This window comes from Harpegnathos saltator, unplaced genomic scaffold, assembly GCF_003227715.2.
Source record: "Harpegnathos saltator strain DR-91 unplaced genomic scaffold, Hsal_v8.6 scaffold514, whole genome shotgun sequence".
Lineage (NCBI taxonomy): Eukaryota > Metazoa > Arthropoda > Insecta > Hymenoptera > Formicidae > Harpegnathos > Harpegnathos saltator.
The window spans coordinates 319,184-341,305 of NW_020230332.1; the positions used below are offsets into that span (position 1 = coordinate 319,184).

The following is a 22,122-nucleotide window of genomic DNA, read 5'->3' on the forward strand; positions in this document are numbered from 1 at the left end:
CGTGAGAATCCGCGTGGGACATACGCGAATCCCCAGGCGGAACAGAAAATCCTGACTACGTCAAAATGACGAGAAAATGATCGAATTATACGGTAAAAAGAAAATGAATTTTCCCTCATTATTTTGATGTGATCATGATTTTCCGTTCTGTCTGGGCCTGCCGTTGCATTTCACTCGCGGCCGGCGCGAGCGCGCCGCCCTCGGGAATTGGGGAGATTTCTTTACGTCCTAGCGATAACGTGCAGCTAGTTTGTTGCGTGTGCGTAACGACTTTCGTTGGAACATGTGATTCGCAACTTCCTGCCTCAACAGACTGAAGTGATACTGAGCTTCGGTGTATATTCTCCGATTATACTTTCTGACGCTCTCGAGCGGAAAGAAATGTTCAAATTACTTGTGAAAGTGAATGTTCAATATTTGTAATATTTTTCTGATACTATATTGCATAAAGTTATATTTATATTTTCGACGACAGTGTTGTCGCTTGCATCGTTTCTTTCTCCTTCTCTCCTTCGCGCTTCCGTCCGGAATAATCCAAGATGTAATGCGCATGAGAATTTCTACGAATGCTACACGCCGAACCTCGGCAACGGCGCTATGTCGGCGTTCGTCATGGCCGGCGACTTGCACACCGTCGTCACGCTCTCGTCCGGACCGCGCAGGTTCCTCGCGTCACCCTGACGGAGAAGGAGGAACATGTTGCTATCCGTGAGCTTCCGGCTGTTGGCCGAAACTACGGGACAGCAAGGAGTACTGCAGGGTCGTCTCGTCGTGTCGTACGCCTCTCGGTTCTCGTTCTTCTTGCTTCTGTTGTTCGGGGAAGCCTTGTTGCTGCAGATCGTCGCGGCGGTGCTCTTCGGATGCCTCTTCGCACTCCTGGGACACGGTACGACCGGCTCACTGGCGGGAAAAGGTATCTCCATTAATTTGAATCACTCGCAACCTCGGCGACGTGGGAATGTTCGTTCGTTCTTCAGTTGGACACGACGGGAATAGCTTGTAAAATACTAATAAATTTACTGGATATCAAAACGGTAAGTATGTCTCGTATACTATGTTATGATACATTAATGACACATACGTTACATATCATCAAGATTATCTTTGATATTGTTTCTATTACACCGACAACGTCGATGTTGTATCATTAACACTTTAACGCATTCGTAGGTGCTGAATAAAGAGTCAAGCTCAAAGTCGTTTTCTTCCACGTCACTCGAAGGCGACGTGGAAGAAAATCTTACGGTGAAACGACTGTAATCGCCGGACACGGAGCGCAAGGAGAGCAACAGGGTATCGGGGGACAACGAAGGACTCTCAATGCCTCGACGTTCAAGGACGACACTCCTCGCAGTAGCGCTCGCTGAATTGCATTCTCGTACTCCACCCGTTCCTTCATGATTCTCTCGTTCTCCTTTCGAAGCCGTGTGACCTCGGCTTCGAGCTGTCGAGCGGAAAGAGAAACGTTATCAGCAGAACGTGGCGATATGCGATATTTGTGAAGATCGCGATCTCTTCGTCGCCTCTTTGGAACAACTACCTTTGACTCGTATTTAATCCTCTCTTTTTCCTGCTCTGTACTTTGCACCAACACAGTTCTGAATGCGTTTTCTTTCGTCTTTCTTTGTGGGTCCTTCGTGAATCTCTTTCTATCTGTTTCTCTTTGTTCGTCTTCTCTATCCTCTCGATCTCTTTCATCTTCTTCCGTTCTTCTTCTCTCCTGGTCTTCTTCCGTTCTTCGTCTCTCCTGATCTTCTTCCGTTCTTCTTCTCTCCTGGTCTTCTTCCGTTCTTCCTCTCTCCTGGTCTTCTTCCGTTCTTCTTCTCTCCTGGTCTTCTTCCGTTCTTCTCTTCTGCATCTCTTCTGTTTCCCTTCTGTCTCGTTCCCTTTCTGTTTCTTTCTTTGGCCTTTCTCCATTTTTCTCCTTGGCGGCTTTTTTCTGGTCGATCTCTTCATCTTCTTCGATTTTAGTCTTTAGTTCTTCAATATCGTCGTCGTATTTCTTATCTTTCTCGTTTTCCTTTGACTGATCATCTGTCTGCCGTTTGCCAGTTCTCGATGTTTCTTTCTATCATGATGCGATATAACGAGATTATAAAAACCCGGTAACAGTTTGTAACGTACTTCCTAATCGAAAACGCAAGAAGCTTCAGGCACGCGAGATTTCTTTTACGTACGCTTTGATAATCTGCTATCTGAGCTTTGAGATCTGCCATCTCACACGCCTGAGCCAATAATTCCTTGCTCAAATTGTTTATTTCGTTTTTGCAGGAGCTGATTTTGTTCTGCACGATACCGCTCCACTGTTGAATTCGACCCAGGATGTCAACGAACATCAGCTTTTATGGAAAAAGAAGAAGGTGAAGAGAGAATAAACCAAGCTCCCATCGATGCAATTTTACAGGTTGCAAAGGAGATTCGCTACTTAATTTGTATCAAAACAGATATGTATATATATATATATATATACAAGTATATATATGGATTTATTTGCGACGACTTCTTTGTAAAATACGAAACTACGGGTTATCAATTGTACCCTCGTCTCCTTCGCCCTCGAGATGCCGAAACAGTCTTACGACATTCTACTTGAATGTGGGGCTCAACCTTTAAATCGTGTTCGAAGTTCTCGCCTAAAGTTGCTAGAGCTCTCACGGCCTCCTCAAGGTTTTGATGCACGTATTCGATTATTTCATCTACCTTCCTGTCCCTGGCCCTACCAAAGCGAATTGCACAGATGATAACGATATTTTATTCATGGCGACTTACCAATGGCGACAACATTATCGTTGCTACTACCTCTCTATGTATATAAGCGGGAGGTTTTAATAGAAATTTCGCCCGAGACAATTAACACGCGTAAAGTATCTTGATTGGTTCACCCGACTAATCCTGGTGTCCGTGAAATGCAGACGCAGCAGGGGCCACTTGCAGGAAGAGACTGCTTGTTTTCGGGGTCTTTCACTTTAGCTGCCGGTTGCACGGTATCGTCTACGGGTGTAGGCGGAAGATCTGAGGATGGTAGTGGTATATCTGACACTTCGGTATCAAGTTCCGGTACAACCGGCACAGCAATCGCAGGTTCCACTTCAGATTTAGCTGCAGGTTCTTCAGAAACGTCCGCGCCACCCACGAGGCGGTCGCGATCGTGCACTCTCGGCGAATTGATTTTATAAGCGCTCATAGTCATTGATTTATCATTAAATATTTCGGTTGACGATGAACGACGTTTGCAGGTGACGAGAGCTGTTAAGGACGAGAAATGTTAAGGACGCACGCTTGGCTAAGAGAAAAAGCACCTCTCACAATTCGGCTCACCGCTCTTGCAGGCGTTGTTCAAAAGTGTGCGCGGCATTGCCCTATTTTTCAATTATCGAAGATATCGAGAGGCCAGTTTCTCCCAATGTATGAAATATCACGTGTCTCGTACATCAGACGTATTAGATATTGCATTTACCAAATCTTGCACAGAGAGGTAAGATAAAACAGCTCCTCGGAGATGAAATAAAGGACATTACATGGTTCTTTGCGTTTTTCGATCTGAAGTAATGTAACGGCGAATTTGTCAATTTAAACATTATTTGTAGAGCGGTACAATTCAAACAGCTTAATGACAACAAAGAGATAAGTACAAACCGGTATGAATTTGCAGACTATCAATACATCTGAAAAGTCGAGCTCAAGAATCTCGGTAATAAATGTATACTCATATCTCGCGATGTTGATGAGGAATCTAGTAGGATTTATGATTAATAACTTTGCCGCTTCATCTCTGGTCTGTATTTAATACGTATCAATACATAAAATGTTCAATGCGTTCGTGAAAAAATATGACGCATCTATCGTTGCAATTGCGCTTATTACACATTATAGTAAATTCAAGCAAACAAGATGGAAAACAGAATATTGTCCCACAGCGTCGTTATGAAAGAAAGAATTCCATTTTATGATGACAGAACTATTTGATATTTATTAAAAGTATTTTCTATCATTATGTTCATACATATTACGATGTGATTATCGTTTGCGTATATTCTCATAACGTAATATCGCTCAAAATATCACATGCACGGTACATATCGATTTCTCACTTCTTTCCTCTCATATTCTCGTATGAAAATATAAATCAAACAACACTTCATCATAATTGTTAGCGAATTGTTTTCGTTAGTTTATGAAATTTTTGAATACAAATTGGCAGGTACTGTATCAATGGAATTAACTGTGCTCTCGCATTACAAAATATCTGAATTCGTGACAAATACATGCATGCACACATGCATGCGTGCGTTTTCGCATTTACATTATATTACAAATTATTCCGCTATTTATTAGAATTTTAATGTTAAAATAGAAAATTTCTACATTTGTTTTGGTTTGCGAGAGCGAAACGGTGTTTCGGATCGAAAATAGCTGAAAATTGAATACTAACATGTAATTCATGTTCAAATGATATAAGAGAATTACACATATATTTACTTAGTAATTATACATTAACTATATATACATTATCCTAGGTTTCCTTTTTGCCTGGCGTTGGCCTGTATATGCCGTTAACGACGGCGTGGTCACGCTCATACGGCTCAAGAGTAATTTGCTCCTTCGGCTTCATATTTTCTGCAAGAAGTTTTTTCACCTCCGCTGCGAATACTACCGAAGGTTCTGCGGTCGAGTCTATACAACTTGCCTGGAATTCATGACAGACGTTCAATGCAAAATCTCCATTTTCATGCACCTATACGACGCCGTGATGACGCACAGATCATAATCGCGAACGCTTACCTTAATGGAAATAACGAAGCGCCCGCCATTCTTGAGGAAGTACTGTGCATTCAATGCAACTATTCTGGCCTGATCTGGCTGCGCCACATCTGAGAATATGGTGTCTACCATTCCTACAAGCATCCTGTACTTCTGAGGGTGTCTCGCGTCCTCAACAATGGGAATGATATTGGTCCTCTTCTTAGCAACGTTTATCAGATCTCTACCCGACCTGTGGGAAAATTCCACCGCGTATACCATGCCCTCCTGCAGACATAGAAATGACAAATTGCACATCGAACATGTAAACACGAAATAAACTCTACGATATGAGACTTGTACGCACGTTTTCTTTTCAAAGTAAAACTCAAGTTTTACTCGATGAAGAAACGAGCATGTGATTGTTCTAGCAGCACTTCGACACCAAGCTGGTAATTATGTGCTAACCTGGCTCTAATGTGTGCATAAGTGATTTCTCATCCTCCAGAAATAGACTGGATAGATCTCTGCGTAAACAATATACTCACTGGACCAACTATGTCAGCAACATGAGACACGGAAGTCCCAGAAGCAGCACCTAGATACAGTACTTTGCTTCCTGGTTTCATGTGAATGTGATCGATACCACCAAGAATAGCAGCAGCCAATTTGGATCTGAACGGATTCCATACTCTATATTCAATCTTTTCGCCCTTATCATCCTGTGTAACATGCAGCATTTTGAAGATATTAAGTTAAACTTAAATACAAAGGCAAATATAATAATAGATGCAGCATGTAATTAGAACTATAATTACCTCAACAGTGATTCTCTTCTCGCCATATACATCTGATCCAGGTGCAAAATTCAGAGTCACCAACACATCTTCTTTACCTCTAGCTATAAACACACCTTCGTGACGATGTGGCTCTATTACTACAGTCTTCCCACCTTTCAAACCTCCACGTCCTCCACGTGATGCCCCACGACCACCTCGACCTCCACGTGGAGCACCTCTTCCCCCACCTCTACCACCACGGCCTCCGCCACCACCTCGACCTGCAAAACCTCCACCTCGACTTCCAAAACCTCCACCTCGACCGCCTCCACGATCTCCTCCTCTTCCTCCTCGTCCTCTAAAGGGTGGCACAAATCCTGTAATTTACATTAAAGTAAATGAACAATGAATATCCAATGGTTTTTAACATCTGTAATATGTAACACGGTTGTTAAATTTTATTGCTGTCACTTTTAATAATAAAGAAATATATAAGATGATCATAACAAAGATACCAGATAATACGACGTTGATGATATATATTTTTAATATTAATATTTATTTTTAATATTTAAGTAGCACAATATATAGTAACCTACAATTATATAATCTCCAAATAATGCTACATTTCTAGATTTTTGTTATTATCACACTGAATTGTGCACAGAAAACAAAACTTATCATTTGTACACATACATGTAGATATTGTACGCGCGTAATGCACATTTGTGATTATGAATTATCAGAGTTAGGTTATATTAATAAATTATCAAAGTTAGGTTATATTAATGAGGCCACCACGCTGTGGTCGAAAAAAGTATTTTTCGAATGACATAAAGATACATTTTCGGGTATTGTAAACATTTCTAGGAATAGCTACAAATCCAAATAATATATAATAAAATAGTGCTCGAGATCATAACATATTAATTTTTTATATCGAGGTTACCGGTAGCCACAGTGAAAATAATCATCACACAGCAAACGCAAGATAACAATTGGAGATGCACTATGCATGTTTATGTTACCTGGTTTGCCCATGATATATTTTAAGTAGTTCGATTGTTCCTTAAGATATTATTTTCAATTTGTCTATGGAACATCCACGTGCACACACATCCAATATCAAACCTCAACAGAAAATGGAAGACGACATGAAACGAGAAGATATTTCCTTCCGAAACGTGCAGATATAACGCTACAAACGGTGGAACGCTAAACTACTAAATGGCGATGCATAATTAGTCCGCGTTATGGCCATTCTACAATGGCCGTATTCTAAAATTCACAGCCAGCGCTGAAAAGTTACAGTTTGCGTGACACAAACTATATATTTTCAGTACTGGCAGTAAATTTTGGAACACGGCCAATAAGCTAATAACAGAGAGAAACCTGAGAGCCGCCAACACGACATTTTCTGCGATACCGACTTTCAGCACTGGGAAAGGACGCCATCTGCATCCATTTTGAAAGGGGAACTACGATGGTACGTCCACTTTCAAGTCTCGTTTGGTTTATTTTCTTATGTTTTATCAGAGAGGAAGCTGAGAGCGGCCAACACGGCGTTTTCGGCGACACCGATTTTTCGCACTGGAAATGGGCGCCATCTGCATTCATTTTAGAGCAGAACTACGATGCTACATCCACTTTTAGGTCTTGGTGGTAAAATCTGCATGTGGTGGAAGTCCGTGCTACATCCACTTTCAGGCGATTTATGTCCGTGCTGCAACCACAGTTGCCATCTCTATGCCAGACTATGCCCGAAGGTCTAAAAAGAGCGGGGGGGGGGGAGAGCAGGAAAAATAAAAGACACATTAAATATTAAATCCTCTACATACATGTTGCCGTATCAAAGACTCCTGTATAATAAACGATTTGATACGTCTGCAGACGCATGATGTATCGTTGCCCGCGTCCCGTTCCCTTCGTCCTGCTTCTCAATTCAGCATCCCGTCCGCTCCGGACATTCGCTCGTGGCACTGACAGTGGCCGTCGGTGAGCATTCGATCCGCTCGGAGGAGCACATGTTAATTAACGCGACGAGACTCCGATTACAAATATCCCGCGAGTCGACAAAATATTTGAATTTTTAAAAAAAGCATCAAAGAAAATCACGTTGATGTTGTCATGGGTGAAATCTCACCCTGGTATATATTTTTTTTATTTTCGAAATAATAAAAGCCAAACGAATGTAATTAAATGTTATTTATTATCATTGAATATTAGATGAAAAGTAGAAGAGTTATTGTCCGCAACGGATAACATCTAACATTTAATAAGAACGAGACAAAATTCGCATGAGATGAAATTCCACTCTTTAACGCTACCATGACCTTTAATTATTCTCCGAAAACGGCGTTACAACAACTTTGACATTCTGTACAATTAGTTGTTAACATATTTTCTAATCGTACACATTCCTCTTTAATTAACATAAAGCTAACAAATATCCGATGCTTCGACAGAATAATTTTCTTTATTTTCAGTAATCAATAAGTAGTAAATCATTATATTATAAAAACTTATATTATGTACATAATATATATCTTAAAAAAGAAAATAATTTGAATTTGAGATTTCTAAAAATATTAAGTTAAGTATACAATAATCATATATATATGTTAGGTTTCTCAGTTGGCGTTACTGGTCTAATATATCACTTCTTTTGTACAGTAGAATAGTGTTGTAGAGTTTTATTATAGTTATAAGTTTTATTTGTAAAAATTTATGTACACATATATATACATTAAAAAAAATAATTTGCATGATAGTCTGCATGATCAGCTATCAAACAACCTGTATATACAGGGTGTCTTATAACTAATCTGGCAGAGCTCGTGGAGACATAGGGCAGGTTAAGACAAATATAAAAGTCCCATATCGTTTTCTTATGTTACCCTCACACTTCGGGTTGGCAGCTAATTACCGGACACTTCGTATGATCTTCATGATATTAATCATACATAATGTCAATTCTTTTTTTTTCGCACATGTTAACATGTTAATTCATGTTATAAACGCGTAACAATGTGCGAGACCGTGCTTGTCAAGTATGCTATTATGGTTGTAGCACGAACATAAACCGCCTAAAAATGGATAGCACGGACTGCCACCACATACAGGTTTTACCGCCGAAACCTGAAAATGGATATAGCATCGTAGTTCCCCTCTTAAAATGGATGCAGATGGCGCCCTTTCCCAGTGCGAAAAGTCGGTGTCGTCGAAAACACCGTGCTGGCCGCTCTCACGTTCCTCTCTGGTTTTATAAATAATAACTTATTGTAGAATGGTCATTAGAAATTGGTGATATTAGACCAAAGAATTATCAATGTTTGGTTCTTTGTTTGTTAAATTCGTACTATCTTTAGAAATAAAAAATTTATTAATCTTTGCCTAGTTGCTAGAAAAGGGAGTAACAATGTACTTTGCAGCAACAGCAACCAATAAGATAATGTAATTCAAATGTTTTAAATTCTCTTCTTCAGAGGACGCGTCGAAGAAAGAGTTCAAATTAAAATGATGGTTAAATATAACCAAACATAACCAAAAAGATTATAATATTTCTGTCTTTAAGTTGTATATAAATAATACAATCTTATAAATAAACACAACTTTTTATATTATATATATGTGATTTTTATATGCCATTGTATGTAACATAATAGAAGTAATAATATGAAGTGAGTACAAACACTTTTATTGGATTGAAAATACGTAGTTTTTATTGTCATTTATAAATATACATTTTCGCTGTAGAATAAGCGTTGACGGGTTGATCGTATATTTTCCATACGATTATATTTATCCAGAGCAATATGCTTATATGCTTGAGCTCAAACGTGGTTTGGATGCCAAGGTATTATTTTCTGTTTTTACTTTACAGTATTAATAATATTAAATATTGGAAAATTATAAATTAAAACGATTTTCTTTAGGGGCATTGCTTGCTGGAAATGCCTTCAGGTACTGGCAAAACAATTACCCTTTTATCACTCATTGTGGCATACATGTTGGAGTATCCGTTAAATGTTACAAAGTTGATTTATTGTTCTCGAACTGTACCAGAAATAGAGAAGGTTATTGAAGAATTAAAAAAACTTATAGATTATTATGAGACAGAAACTAAGAGTAAGCCAAAAATTGTTGGTTTAGTTCTGAGTTCACGTAAAAATATGTGCATACATCCTGAGGTAATTGGCATGTCTTTTATTTATATATTTTTTCTATAATTAAACTGATCAAATTATTTTATAGTTAAATATTTAATTAATCATGCATTATATGTTTTACATTTTTATATCAGGTTAGTAGAGAACGAGAAGGTAAAATTGTAGATGGTCGCTGTCATTCTCTTACTGCATCATATGTAAGAGAGAGACATAATCATGATGAATCTACTCCAATTTGCAACTTTTATGAAGGATTTGATATGGAAGGTAGAGAACAAATTGTTCCTCCTGGTATTTATTCTCTGGATGATTTAAAGGATTATGGAAAGGATCGTGGTTGGTGTCCATATTTCCTTGCAAGATTTACAGTAAGAAACCTTAAATTCTAATTTATTTTGCTTAATTTATCTATTTGTATTTTAAATATAATATTATATAATATGTAAAATACAACATGTAATCTAAATTAGATAAATTAATAATGTTTAATATACCTTTCCTCTCTCTAGATCTTACATGCACAGATTGTAGTATACAGTTATCATTATTTATTGGATCCGAAGATTGCAGAAACTGTTTCCAAAGAATTGAGCAAGAGTTCAGTAGTTGTCTTTGATGAAGCTCATAACATTGGTACAAAAACCAAGGACTAAAGTTATGTTTATACTAGTATTTGGCAATTTTTAGTATGTTTAAAAAAAACAAATTTCAGATAATGTCTGTATTGATTCCATGAGTGTGAAGATAAATAAGAAGCTAATGGAAAGGAGTACGAATAATATACAGCTTTTGGAAAAAACTGTGGCTGAGTAAGAAGTATTTCTTTCAAGTGTTAGCATATAAATATAATCACAGTATTGTCAACTATGTATATTTTAATTTAGGATGAGAGACTGTGATGTGAATAAGTTGAAAGAGGAATACGACAGGCTAGTCGCAGGTTTGCGGGACGCTCAACTCGCGAGAGAAACCGATGTTATTCTGGCCAATCCTGTTCTTCCAGACGAAATACTGGAAGGTTAACGGACATTCAATTAGATTGAACGAAGTGCTTTCCTTTCTCTTCCTTGAAGAGAGAAATCGAAGACTTATTTTCTAAAATTTCTTTTCGCAGAGATTGTACCGGGCAACATACGAAACGCCGAGCATTTCGTAAGTTTCTTGAAACGATTCGTCGAGTACCTGAAGACTCGCTTGCGCGTCCAACACGTCATGCAAGAATCACCCGCAGCGTTCTTAAGGGATATCCAAGCAAAAGTGTCCATCGAGCGGAAACCCTTGCGATTTTGCGCCCAGCGACTGGCGTCCCTTTTACGTACTATGGAGATAACAGATATGACGGATTTTTCTCCAATCATTCTGGTGACACATCTCGCGACGCTGGTCTCCACGTATACTCACGGATTCACGATCATCGTGGAACCGTTTGACGACAAAACGCCGACCGTTTTGAATCCTATCTTGCACTTCAGTTGTTTGGATTCTTCGATCGCCATTAAGCCAATATTTGACAGATTCCAGTCTGTGATAATTACTTCCGGGACGCTATCCCCATTGGACATGTATCCCAAGATACTCAATTTTCATCCAGTCATAATGTCGTCGTTCACTATGACATTAGCCAGACCGTGTCTTCTGCCTATGGTAAGCTAAGAAGAAAGAAAATAAAACACCTCAGACAACATAATTTGATATATATTAATATTTTGCGTACTTTCGCGTTCCCAATGTCAGATCGTGGCTAAAGGCAATGATCAAGTGGCTATTTCATCGAAGTATGAAACGCGAGAGGATGTGGCAGTCATAAGAAATTATGGGCAGCTGTTGGTCGAATTCGCTGCCACAGTGCCGGATGGTTTAGTCTGCTTCTTCACATCGTACTTGTACATGGAATCGGTAGTAGCTGCGTGGTACGTATATACACGTATTTTATTATTCTCGTTTGTTATAATTTTATTGCTTCATTTTTAATTTCTCTAATGTTCGTAATGCCCATTTGATACATCACAGGTACGATCAAGGAGTCGTGGATCAACTTCAAAGGCATAAACTGTTGTTCATCGAGACACAGGATTCAGCGGAAACCAGTTTAGCTTTGATCAATTACATAAAGGCCTGTGAGAATGGAAGAGGAGCGGTGTTGCTTTCAGTTGCTCGTGGAAAAGTGTCCGAAGGTGTCGACTTTGACCATCATTTGGGCAGAGCTGTACTCATGTTCGGCATACCTTACGTGTACACGCAGTCGCGAATCTTGAAAGCGCGTTTAGAGTACCTCAGGGACCAGTTTCAAGTGAGTGCAGGCTAATATTGAGATTATCCGGTACTCATATATATGTTTGAATAGAATTTTGCTAAAAGACGCTTCTGCAATATCTCTACAGATACGAGAGAATGATTTCCTAACTTTCGATGCCATGAGGCATGCCGCGCAATGCGTAGGACGCGCAATCAGAGGCAAAACGGATTATGGTATTATGGTATTTGCGGATAAAGTAAGTGTCATTTACGAGAACATTTCAGTTATGTATTTTCGTAACTCAGTTATATGTTTTTGATAATGATTTCCTCGTTCCTACAACATCGTAGAGATTCTCGAGAGTGGATAAACGAAGCAAATTACCGAAATGGATACAAGAGCACTTGACCGACAACTTCTGCAATTTATCTACCGAGGAAGCTATACAGGTGATCTGAATTTTCTCTTTGGTAACAGGCGCGAGAGATTAATGATTACAATTTCATAAGTTTTGTGCAGTCATAACAATTTATTTACAATATTCAGATCAGCAAGAGATGGTTACGGCAAATGGCGCAGCCGTTCACGCGTGAGAATCAGCTTGGACTGTCGCTATTAACAAGAGAGCAACTCGAGAAAGAAGAGACTGCCAGGATCGAAGAGAAGGCGCAGCAAAATTGATAGATTGACACCGGCAATAGGCCGAATGATGATCCGTTTGTTACTTAGGCTAATTAATTATATCTGTGATCTGTGCCATTTGCAGAAAATATATCACACGATGTTCATTGATCTATTTATAAATTTGTACTTCCGATCGCAAGTGTACTTTAAGGAATGTAAAATATATAACGGATATACTTCTCTTTCGACAGAGTGGCGAACGTTTTTCATCGATTTATACAAGCTCATTGCGTCGAATTCCATAATTTGTCTCAGCAAGGTTTATTAAGGATCCGATGCAATTAAAAATGATTTAATAACAAATTGTATCGTAGTTTTTAACAGCGTAGAAAATACAGTCATATCTATAAATAATTCATTTAATATCACCACCTCACAAGAACCTGATCGCCATCTTGTATAGAGTAGTAACTAAGTTCTTGTAGCGGTTTATCCAACGATATCTCATCGTTTGATAACTGTAACAACATAAAATGCAACATGTATATCGAGTCAACCGTCATAAATATTTCTTGTGTATATCGTCTTGAACTTACATTCCGCGGGATAAATGAAAGAGCAGGTATTTTGCCACCAGTTTTAAAGAGTCTTTGAGCGATTCCGATCATTTTCTGAACCTCCATGTCTTTGAGTAACTTCCTTTTAATTCCTCTGGGCTGACGCGGATCGTCCGGGCATAAAAATTCCACTGTTATCACATTCGAAACCATCTCTACCTTTGGCTTAGCCGAGGGAATATCCGCGATTCCATATTCTAGATAAAAACACAAAAGCATAAAAGAAATACGTTTGTTTTACAACAAAAATTATGGTTGCATAAAATTTATTTTGCAACTATGTGACTTATTAATGCAAAAAATATAAAGTTTATACATACTGTCTACTAAAATAGGATATCGCGGGTGTTCGTTCAGAAATAGTGTTCTTTTGTCTGTATTACTTTCGTTTTCTTGCCATTTTGGCAAATACAATTTTAAATAGTCATACTCAGCACCTCTCCTTTCATCGTAAAGTATCTCTGTACCGTTTAACATTTTTAATCTCGCTATTCTAGCAATTACCAACTGTCTTGCAGTCTCTGAAATTTCATTCTTCAAAATGGGATTTTCTCTAAATTTTAGATCTTCCAGTTTTGGTAGCTTATCGAGTTCACTAATTGACTGCCACTAAAATTATATTGAATATTGATTAAATTATGATTGTCTTAAGCATAAGATTTAATTTTTCCATATATTGTGTGCGTGTGACAAGTTATATTTATAAGAAAAAAACATTCACATTACCTCTGATATGTGATTTTCAGAGATATGCAGTTGCCGTAAAGAGGGGAAAAGTACAGTTTTGTCAGTCGATGTTGAAGATGGAAATCTAATTCCATCTATTTTATTTGAATTCAGATTGAGGTATTCTAAACTGCAAATTTAATTATCAATGTTGTATAAATAAAATTCCAATTTTATACTCTTCAAACATACCACAATTAAATATATTACAATACAATTTACCATGGAAGAGAACCTAATTTAAGTATCTCATCCGAATTTGATATTAAATTTCCTTCGAGTATTAAAGTAACTATTTTAATTAAATTCGTACGTAACGGTATGTCTTCTATGGTCGTGACAATATTAAAAGAAACAGATAATTCTTCAATTGATGGAAACATGGAAAGACATTGTTGGATATCAGACCAATTATAATTCATTCTAGCTATTGTCAAGTGTTTAACTGTTGAAAATGAGTTTTTCAATGCTACCACATCCTCCTCAACAGGTAGATGATTCTCACTACAAAAATGAATACATAAATCATTCTTTTAAGATAATATAATTTTTAAATGAACAATTATTATTATCTCTGCAGATTTTTAATTTACTTTACACTATTTAACTGTTGAAAGCTTTAGGAACTATATTAAATATTGTTTCACTTACCTAACATCAAGACGTGCAAGAGAATGAAGCTGGGAGCATATGTCTGCTATAATTTTCCATGAATTAATTAAATTTCTAGATATATCCAGTTCTTCCAAATTTGGACACAACTCTTCCAATTCTTTTGATTCCCCAGCATTGCTTACACACTGTTCCCTTAGCCATACTATTTTTAATTGATCAAATTTACTCTGTTTCTTATTCACTTTGGAGAAACCAACCAATTCTAAGAATGGTGCATTGATTTCCTTCTTCAAATTTGAAACTTCCTCCCTATCTATGCCTGCTAAATCATCATCAATTAGCCCATAGCGCATTTCGATAGCTTGAGGACAAGATATACCAAACTTAGCTTTGGCCGGTCGTATAAAAGAACCTGATGTTGAATGCCTATTAAAAATTATAATACAGAGTAAATATACATAGAATACAAATCATTATTGTCATTATTATTATAATTATTGTTAATTTGGCAAACTTTACCTAGCTTGAAAATATTCTATTCCTTCATATGTACCATTATGCTTGCCACGAGTCGAATCGTCCCAATCTATGCCTAACCACTGACCTTTCGTATTACCCACAGGTCCAACGTATTTCAATGTACCCCGGTATCCGTCGCACTCGATACGGCTTGCGATCTGGTATTTTTTATCTTCTACCATACCTAAGAGATAAAAATGACAATACTTCTCTACAGTACAGAGAAAACACTCATTTCTCATAAAAAATAATAAGTATACGTATATCTCAAGGATACAAAAAATCAATTATCGAACACTATAATAAAAATATACAGGCCATAATAAAAATTTAAACAAAATACTTACCTATCAAGATACACTGGCTTCAGATTGCGGCTGACAGTATAACCTTAAATCCGGAGATGTACATCGAAAATGAGAAAATAAAATTATAAGAGCTTGTTTGTTGGAATGTGAAAATGTTTCTAAATGTCGCAAAAAACAATAGAAATGAAAATTATATAAAATTGCTCACAAGTGATAACGTTAGAATAAAATTTCATACACGGCAATTTGCTATATTTCTGTTTTGTGTTCAGAGAGCTTCACTATAGAAGATATTCCTCTCTTAGTCACTTACACCCACTACAGTAATATCATAGTGTATATATATATATATACACACACACACGTGAATCACACATATATATTCTATTGGATATATGTACATAATTTATTGAATTTGCAAATTTGCAACACATATATATTCTATTGGATATATGTACATAATTTATTGAATTTGCAAATTGCACTTTGTTAAAAGTTATTCTGAATTTTTATATCTTGACTACATATTTAATGTACAATATACATACACATAAATATTAAAAGAAAAGGTATATACATATATATAATTTTAATACGAATTTAACACATTGTTAAGGATGTGCAATGCAATAATAATAACTATATGCAAAAAATAAATATTTTGATTTTATTCGTTGAGAATTATATTGCATATTCTGTACATATAACACAATGCCATATAAGAAAATGTACAATCGCTAAAAAATATAGAGTATATAAATACATATCATTTCATTCTTATTAACTTACACAGTGGTTTTGGTTTATGTCTATGTACTGAATTTGGTAAAAATCTTCCTGGTTATTAAAGTTATGTAAACTTATATTTGACATAACTGGTTGCACTTAAACATTTATTGTTCTAGTGCAAGGCATATTAATGACCTAATGCTATATTTGCAACACTGATACCATTCATGATTTCGATCCAGTAACCATCAGGATCTTTAATAAACGCGATTCCCTTCATTTTGCCATCATTTGGTTTCTTCACAAATTCCACATTAAACTTTTCAAATCTTTCACAAGCTTTCTCCACATCAGGTACTGTTATTCCAATATGACCTATAGTTTAAAGTAACATTATACATATATATTTGGAACTTTATAAAATATCTTAACTTTTTAATGGAGAGTCAATATATCTATATAAACTCTCTTATCTTGAATAATACTTCCAAATTAACTACTTTAATAACTTTCTTACCAAATCCTCTGGGATCTGAATTTCCATTGTGATATTTTGCATCTGGATCTGTTTCTGTTCCCCAATTACTAAAATATAATTTATCTTCGATTACCTTATGTACAAAAATATATCAGTTTCTATAAAGAAATTATGTTGAAACTTACTGAGTAAGCTCTATAGTTCCTCTTCTACTAAATACCCATTCAATATTTTTCTTCTTGTCACTTGATATATCCTCTGGATTTTCATACCCAAGAAAATACAGAGAAAATTTCATATCTGGGAAGTCAAATTTTTGCAGTAAAGTCATGCCGAGTATTTCAGTATAAAAAGGTAAAGATTTCCTTGGATCTTTGATGCGATACATTGTCTGCTGCATGATATATCCATTTGTTGCAGGATCTGGTATTTTGCAAAGTTCACGGGCTTCACTATTAGTCAATCCTGATGGCTCACCCATCTGTAACAAAAAATAACACTATTTTATTTATCTCTTATCTTATCCCTGTAATAATTTGTGATGATAGGTTAACTGAAGATAACAAGTAAACTTCAAAGGACATGATATCTAATATATTATATAATTTCTCAGAACTATTATTATAACTTTAATTTATAATATATATATATATTTTTTTTTGTTAAATGATATATAATATAAAGCAAAAAAATTTTTTTTTTCAAAGTTCATAAATATACATATATAATATTTATGTTGAATAACATTGATATACTGCAAAGACTATATTATTTTAAGAATTAATTTATTATATAAATAATTATTAGCAAATTAATCCCATAACATGTAGTTGAATTATCATTTGTATTCAAGGACACGTACTGATATCTACATAGTAATATTTATATAATTACCAATGCCACTTGTTTCAGCATTCGATATCTTTTAGTTATTTAGTAATGCCAATAACTAAAAAAACATCGAATGCTGAGAGCCACTTATTAATACAACATGAGAAACTTCAGCAATATATTCTTATAATTAGTTTCTGTTTTTGTGCTATTGTATTATCTAACATCCAGGTTAGATAGAGCAAATAATGTAGCCTCTCTACGAAATCATTTTCATTTTCCGTGTATTTTCATCCGCGACATGTGCATTCTGATGAAGCTGTATGTAATGCACAAATAAAAATTATTCTACGGTAATTATTCTTCATACCTTTCACCAAATACTGGAGTAAACACAGAGCGTAGAACGTTCACAGCAAACGTTGGAACGAATGTTAAAGTATGATTTACGAATGAATTGTGCTATTGCTGTAGTGTTACTGCACGTACGTGTGTAGCATGATATCATACACACCTACGTACCATACACACACACCACACACATACTACTCATCCATATCACACATCATATATGTGTGCGATTACAGACGTGTACAAGAGAGTGGAGTGTCTTCCATTGAGTACGACGCTGCGTCTCGCTACGTTTACCTTATCTGTCAAAAGTGACAAGTCCGCGCGACTGGATCGCGCGATAGTCAATCGGGCCGTGAGATACAAGCGGCACGATAATGGCGCATTGGTTTCATCGCAACATTCTGAAAGCGACGACAAACCAGAAGTTTGAATTAAAAGTTGCAAATCCTACGGACGCCACCAGAAAACTTTGCAGGTTAGAGATATTTCACAGGTGCACACCGTACTGCGCACTTGTTAATGAGTAGACTTGTAATTATTTGATTCTGCTAAATTGTTGCATGGTTATATCTGTGATAAAGTTTATTATCTGATAACGAGATTATATAGTCCTTCAAGAGAATATATTATTAAAATATATTGAGTGATATATGATAGACTATATATATAATATTCTATTTTCAATACTAATAAAGTACTTTCTTTTGTATCTACTTACATATACTTGCAATATATTTTAACATATAATGATATTTACGTTTCCAGTGACTTAAAACTGTCCAGGGCCAGACTTTTAGATCTAGTTAGAAATGCAAATAATACAAGCGATACAATAGAACCTGCATTTCATAGTTATCTGAGTCTGTTATATGGATTTTTGTGGGAAATTAATCCATCCGAGGAACATGTTGGCAGGCCCAATCCTAGCAAACTCAGAAATGTTCTCATGTTCAAATGGACCCAGACATTACTCGGTGGTGGCACATTGTAATTATTAAAATATTAAGAGGATAACAGATATAATCTTTTTAAGATGACTTTTAAATTACTCTCAATTTTTTTTTGAAGCTCCAGTGCCGATTCTGTTTATGAAGCAGCCAACATGAGTGTCAATATAGCCCTTTGGTTTATGAAACATGCAGCAATGATTGCTGGAAAGGATGAGTAAGTATGAATTTAATAAAAGTCTCTTTAGCAAAGTGTATCTAATGAAGCAAGTGAGATCTACTAATTGTACCATATATATAACTTAGCATAACAATGAATGAAGCTAAAGAAGTGCACAGTATGTTAAGACGAGCCGCTGGAATATTTACTTTTGTGCAGACTGAATTTTTGTCACAATTGGCTAGCCCACCTCCTCTAGGAAGCGACTTAGATCCCCGTGTGTTGAATGCATATGTTAATCAATGTACTGCGGAAGCACAAGAAGGTTGTACTTGTGTATCTTATTGTTTTAATATATTTCAACAAGTTCATTATATCCTTATATTATCATATTTTTTCCATTAATTTTGCAGTGACGGTAGCTAGAGCAGTGGAACTAAAACATAATTCCAGCTTGATATCAGCATTAGCCAATGAGACCAGTAAATTGTTTCTGGATGCTGCTAATACTCTTCGGCCATTTAAGATAGAAATATCAGGCCAATGGATAAAATATTTGGAGCTTAAAGCAACATTTTATCAATCCTATGTAAGTTTATGTATATTCATGATAAAAGAGATGATATATTTCTCGTCAACAGTCGTTATAAGCGCAATCGAACTTGTAGAAATAATTATCCCGGCCAGAGAAAACATTTCTCTCTGCATTTTCAGGCTTACAACTACTGCGGTGAAAACTTATTAGCTATGGACAAGTGCGGCGAAGCGATACGAGCGATGCAAGAAAGCGATGCGTGTCTGAAAAAGGCGAAAGCATTGTGTCAGGAGTACGGGAAAACGCATGGACCTGCGCCTCGCGTTAAACCGGACCAACACGCCGTGTTTAAGCGTTTAGCACCGTTAGTGAAACTCACTCTCGACAAGTGCAATCGAGAGAACGGTTTGATGTAATTATCTCTCTCACTTGTATTATTTGCCACCTTAAATCGTTGCACTATTCATTTACTTATTCTGTAGTGTATGACATCTTATAACACAGTACATTAATCTTAATTTCTTCAAATGATATTAGATATCACCATACGATACCAGGAGAAGTTCCGACTTTAGACACCAAAGCTACTTACGGCTTGGTCAGTCCAATCGATTTCCAAATGCCATCACCAAACACCATTTGGAACTTGGACACGTATAGAGTGTTAGCCGGAATAGCGGCGGCGAAAACGGAGAAGGAGCAGAATTTGCCGCCCGTTAAAGAAGAAGCAATCCATCAGAGCAGTAAGGAGCCGAAGAACGAGAGCGGTTGTGTATTACAGTAAACTCTCCGCAATGATATAGACCGTTTGTAAATGCTTTTTCTCTTCACAGTGATATTAATTTTAATTACGACGGACATGTGTGAATGCGTTAAATGAGCAGATTATAAGTATGCCACGCATGAGTACAAATTATGTTATGAAAAGCTAGAGTGTATATTGATGATTTGATGAAAATTCCTATTACGTATGCTTTGCTTAGTCCATTATTAAATATTGCATGACATGGTAAGTAGAAGAAATGTTGTAGAGAATAATAATGAATCAAAATGCACTTACTTCGCACTGCACATGTCCGAAACTTTCTGATAGACCAATTTTGTACGCATCGACGCGAAATAACAAGCAATATGATTTGCTTTTATTATTGTAACGTATAATCGAGTGGATTATTATCATCGTATGTAAGTGGAATTTTTTGCTAAAAGCAACGAGTTATTAATATCGTTGGGTGTTATTTGAATCGCAATGTGACCTAGTCAGCGCGTTTTACTGAAATATAAAGCTGAGTTTTTAATAAGTACAATGATGATGAAGAATCATTGATCGTGCAATTATAGGGTGTGTATATGTTAGAACAGAGAGATCTTTTTCTACATATATTTTTTATAAGCTATAAGCTTAAAAATACATATGGAATGTCCAATTCGGTTTATATGAATATATTATAAATGTAAGAACATATTTCAAAAATACGTTAAACTATTGCAAAGCAATATCGTTGCTAAATTATAGTGATTATATCTTTGTTAATTATTATTTTTAATAACAGTGCGTTGATGTTACAATAAGATGAACGTTTACGATCGGGGAATTGTCTATTAAAATTAAAAATTCACAGGTTACAATATCGGTATCTGATATTAAGAAAAACAAACATTTTCAAAATTCGTATAATTGTACGTGATAAAAAAGATTTTATTATTATATAATTTATGTGCATTTATAATTTATATAGTACATCAGTTGGAATCTATGTACCAATATAAATAATACAAGGTAGATAATAAACTCATAATAAATTGTGATTTGACAATTTTGTCTGAACCATTGTTGAATCTTACAATGAGAGACAAGAGAGATATTCTAACATTGGGTTGGTCAATAATTCCGTGCGATTTTTTACTTATAAATGAAAAATATGATTCTCTTCTATAAAAGCCAATAATTTTAATCAATAATGTATTGGCCGTTGTAATCTATTATTTTTTGCTATCTTTCGGACAACTTCATGATTTCTTATTCGAAGAAAATAATAGTCTTATTTTACAGTAGTCTTATTTTTTTCGGTAAGAAACTGTTTCAAGTGTCGTTTGCCGCGCGCCGCAAGTTGACTAGGGAATATTGCGGTAGCCATTCAGCATCTTGCTTGCCCGGAAAAGATATTTACGAAACCAGAGAGAACCTGAGAGCGGCCACCGGACCGCGGTTACGCTAGACGCTTTTTCCGACGCGCCCCCTGAGAAAATGTGTGCACACTATGTCTGTTCTGACGATAACGGCAAAGCGTGCACGGTTCTTATTCACTCTGCTTCCTTAAGAAAGATAGTAAGATAGAAACGCATAGACGACCAATCGCTCTCTGTCTTTGTCGCACCACCGATGAGTCATACTGCCTTCAAATTAAATAGCATCATTTCTTTCGATTAGCATAAATATTTCCATGGCGTATATATTCCCATACAGCGCAAAAGTTGCAGAAACATTGCTGCAACGTTGCTGCAATATTGCAAATTGCAATAATTTGCCGTGCACGCTTTGCCGTTACCGTCAGGATAGATGTAGTGCGCACACATTTTCTCAGGAGGCGCGCCGGAATCCGGCAGAAAAAACATCCCGGCGTAATCGGCCCGGTGGCCGCTCTCAGGTTTCTCTCTGACGAAACATGCGGCACGCGGAACGTTGATTGGCTGCGATATTTTCTAACCAACTTCCGTCGCGCGGCAAACATTGCCGCGTCCTGTGTGCAACCGG

At 36.5% G+C, this 22,122-nt stretch overlaps 7 protein-coding genes across 9 annotated transcripts; 2 read left to right on the forward strand and 5 right to left on the reverse strand.

Moving 5' to 3' along the window:
* Positions 1 to 153: 153 nt before the first annotated feature.
* Positions 154 to 2,336, reverse strand: LOC112589463 (vicilin-like seed storage protein At2g18540). The gene is made up of 4 exons (XM_025302793.1): positions 2,178 to 2,336; positions 1,541 to 2,068; positions 1,245 to 1,444; positions 154 to 900 (listed from the first exon to the last, which is right to left on the reverse strand). The coding sequence occupies exons 1-4, from the start codon at positions 2,334 to 2,336 to the stop codon at positions 570 to 572; spliced, it is 1,218 nt and encodes a 405-aa protein (XP_025158578.1). The 3' UTR covers positions 154 to 569.
* Positions 2,337 to 2,546: 210 nt separating this feature from the next.
* LOC112589464 (SH3 domain-containing protein C23A1.17-like) lies at positions 2,547 to 3,294 on the reverse strand. Its single transcript, XM_025302811.1, has one exon. It carries the CDS (start codon positions 3,188 to 3,190, stop codon positions 2,879 to 2,881), a length of 312 nt encoding a protein of 103 aa, XP_025158596.1. The 5' UTR covers positions 3,191 to 3,294; the 3' UTR covers positions 2,547 to 2,878.
* Positions 3,295 to 3,765: 471 nt separating this feature from the next.
* On the reverse strand, positions 3,766 to 6,560 carry Fib (rRNA 2'-O-methyltransferase fibrillarin). Of its 2 annotated transcripts, XM_011137465.3 has the most exons (6): positions 6,548 to 6,560; positions 5,559 to 5,896; positions 5,289 to 5,462; positions 4,783 to 5,028; positions 4,508 to 4,687; positions 3,766 to 4,413 (listed from the first exon to the last, which is right to left on the reverse strand). In XM_011137465.3, exons 1-5 carry the CDS (start codon positions 6,558 to 6,560, stop codon positions 4,514 to 4,516), a joined length of 945 nt encoding a protein of 314 aa, XP_011135767.1. In that variant the 3' UTR covers positions 3,766 to 4,413; positions 4,508 to 4,513. The 2 variants fall into 2 exon arrangements, with proteins under 2 accessions (XP_011135767.1, XP_011135766.1); XM_011137464.3 differs by having other exon boundaries at positions 3,766 to 4,687.
* Positions 6,561 to 9,133: 2,573 nt separating this feature from the next.
* On the forward strand, positions 9,134 to 12,720 carry Xpd (general transcription and DNA repair factor IIH helicase subunit XPD). The gene is made up of 13 exons (XM_011137463.3): positions 9,134 to 9,199; positions 9,276 to 9,375; positions 9,455 to 9,709; positions 9,823 to 10,056; positions 10,198 to 10,321; positions 10,401 to 10,497; positions 10,573 to 10,706; positions 10,803 to 11,332; positions 11,423 to 11,598; positions 11,699 to 11,978; positions 12,070 to 12,180; positions 12,275 to 12,373; positions 12,471 to 12,720. Exons 1-13 carry the CDS (start codon positions 9,195 to 9,197, stop codon positions 12,603 to 12,605), a joined length of 2,280 nt encoding a protein of 759 aa, XP_011135765.1. The 5' UTR covers positions 9,134 to 9,194; the 3' UTR covers positions 12,606 to 12,720.
* Positions 12,721 to 12,922: 202 nt separating this feature from the next.
* Positions 12,923 to 15,636, reverse strand: Glo1 (Glyoxalase 1). The gene is made up of 9 exons (XM_011137460.1): positions 15,542 to 15,636; positions 15,373 to 15,415; positions 15,026 to 15,209; positions 14,543 to 14,932; positions 14,114 to 14,395; positions 13,892 to 14,021; positions 13,486 to 13,774; positions 13,145 to 13,362; positions 12,923 to 13,066 (listed from the first exon to the last, which is right to left on the reverse strand). The coding sequence occupies exons 3-9, from the start codon at positions 15,205 to 15,207 to the stop codon at positions 12,974 to 12,976; spliced, it is 1,584 nt and encodes a 527-aa protein (XP_011135762.1). The 5' UTR covers positions 15,208 to 15,209; positions 15,373 to 15,415; positions 15,542 to 15,636; the 3' UTR covers positions 12,923 to 12,973.
* A 341-nt stretch (positions 15,637 to 15,977) lies between these two features.
* LOC105181015 (lactoylglutathione lyase) lies at positions 15,978 to 18,183 on the reverse strand. 2 transcript variants are annotated; one of them, XM_011137457.3, is made up of 4 exons: positions 18,020 to 18,183; positions 16,726 to 17,021; positions 16,580 to 16,647; positions 15,978 to 16,437 (listed from the first exon to the last, which is right to left on the reverse strand). In XM_011137457.3, the coding sequence occupies exons 2-4, from the start codon at positions 17,019 to 17,021 to the stop codon at positions 16,250 to 16,252; spliced, it is 552 nt and encodes a 183-aa protein (XP_011135759.1). In that variant the 5' UTR covers positions 18,020 to 18,183; the 3' UTR covers positions 15,978 to 16,249. The 2 variants fall into 2 exon arrangements, with proteins under 2 accessions (XP_011135759.1, XP_011135758.1); XM_011137456.3 differs by lacking the exon at positions 18,020 to 18,183 and adding an exon at positions 17,742 to 17,937.
* Positions 18,001 to 20,671, forward strand: LOC105181014 (BRO1 domain-containing protein BROX). The gene is made up of 7 exons (XM_011137454.3): positions 18,001 to 18,200; positions 18,491 to 18,712; positions 18,794 to 18,889; positions 18,979 to 19,157; positions 19,246 to 19,421; positions 19,547 to 19,779; positions 19,905 to 20,671. Exons 1-7 carry the CDS (start codon positions 18,100 to 18,102, stop codon positions 20,149 to 20,151), a joined length of 1,254 nt encoding a protein of 417 aa, XP_011135756.1. The 5' UTR covers positions 18,001 to 18,099; the 3' UTR covers positions 20,152 to 20,671.
* Positions 20,672 to 22,122: the final 1,451 nt, after the last annotated feature.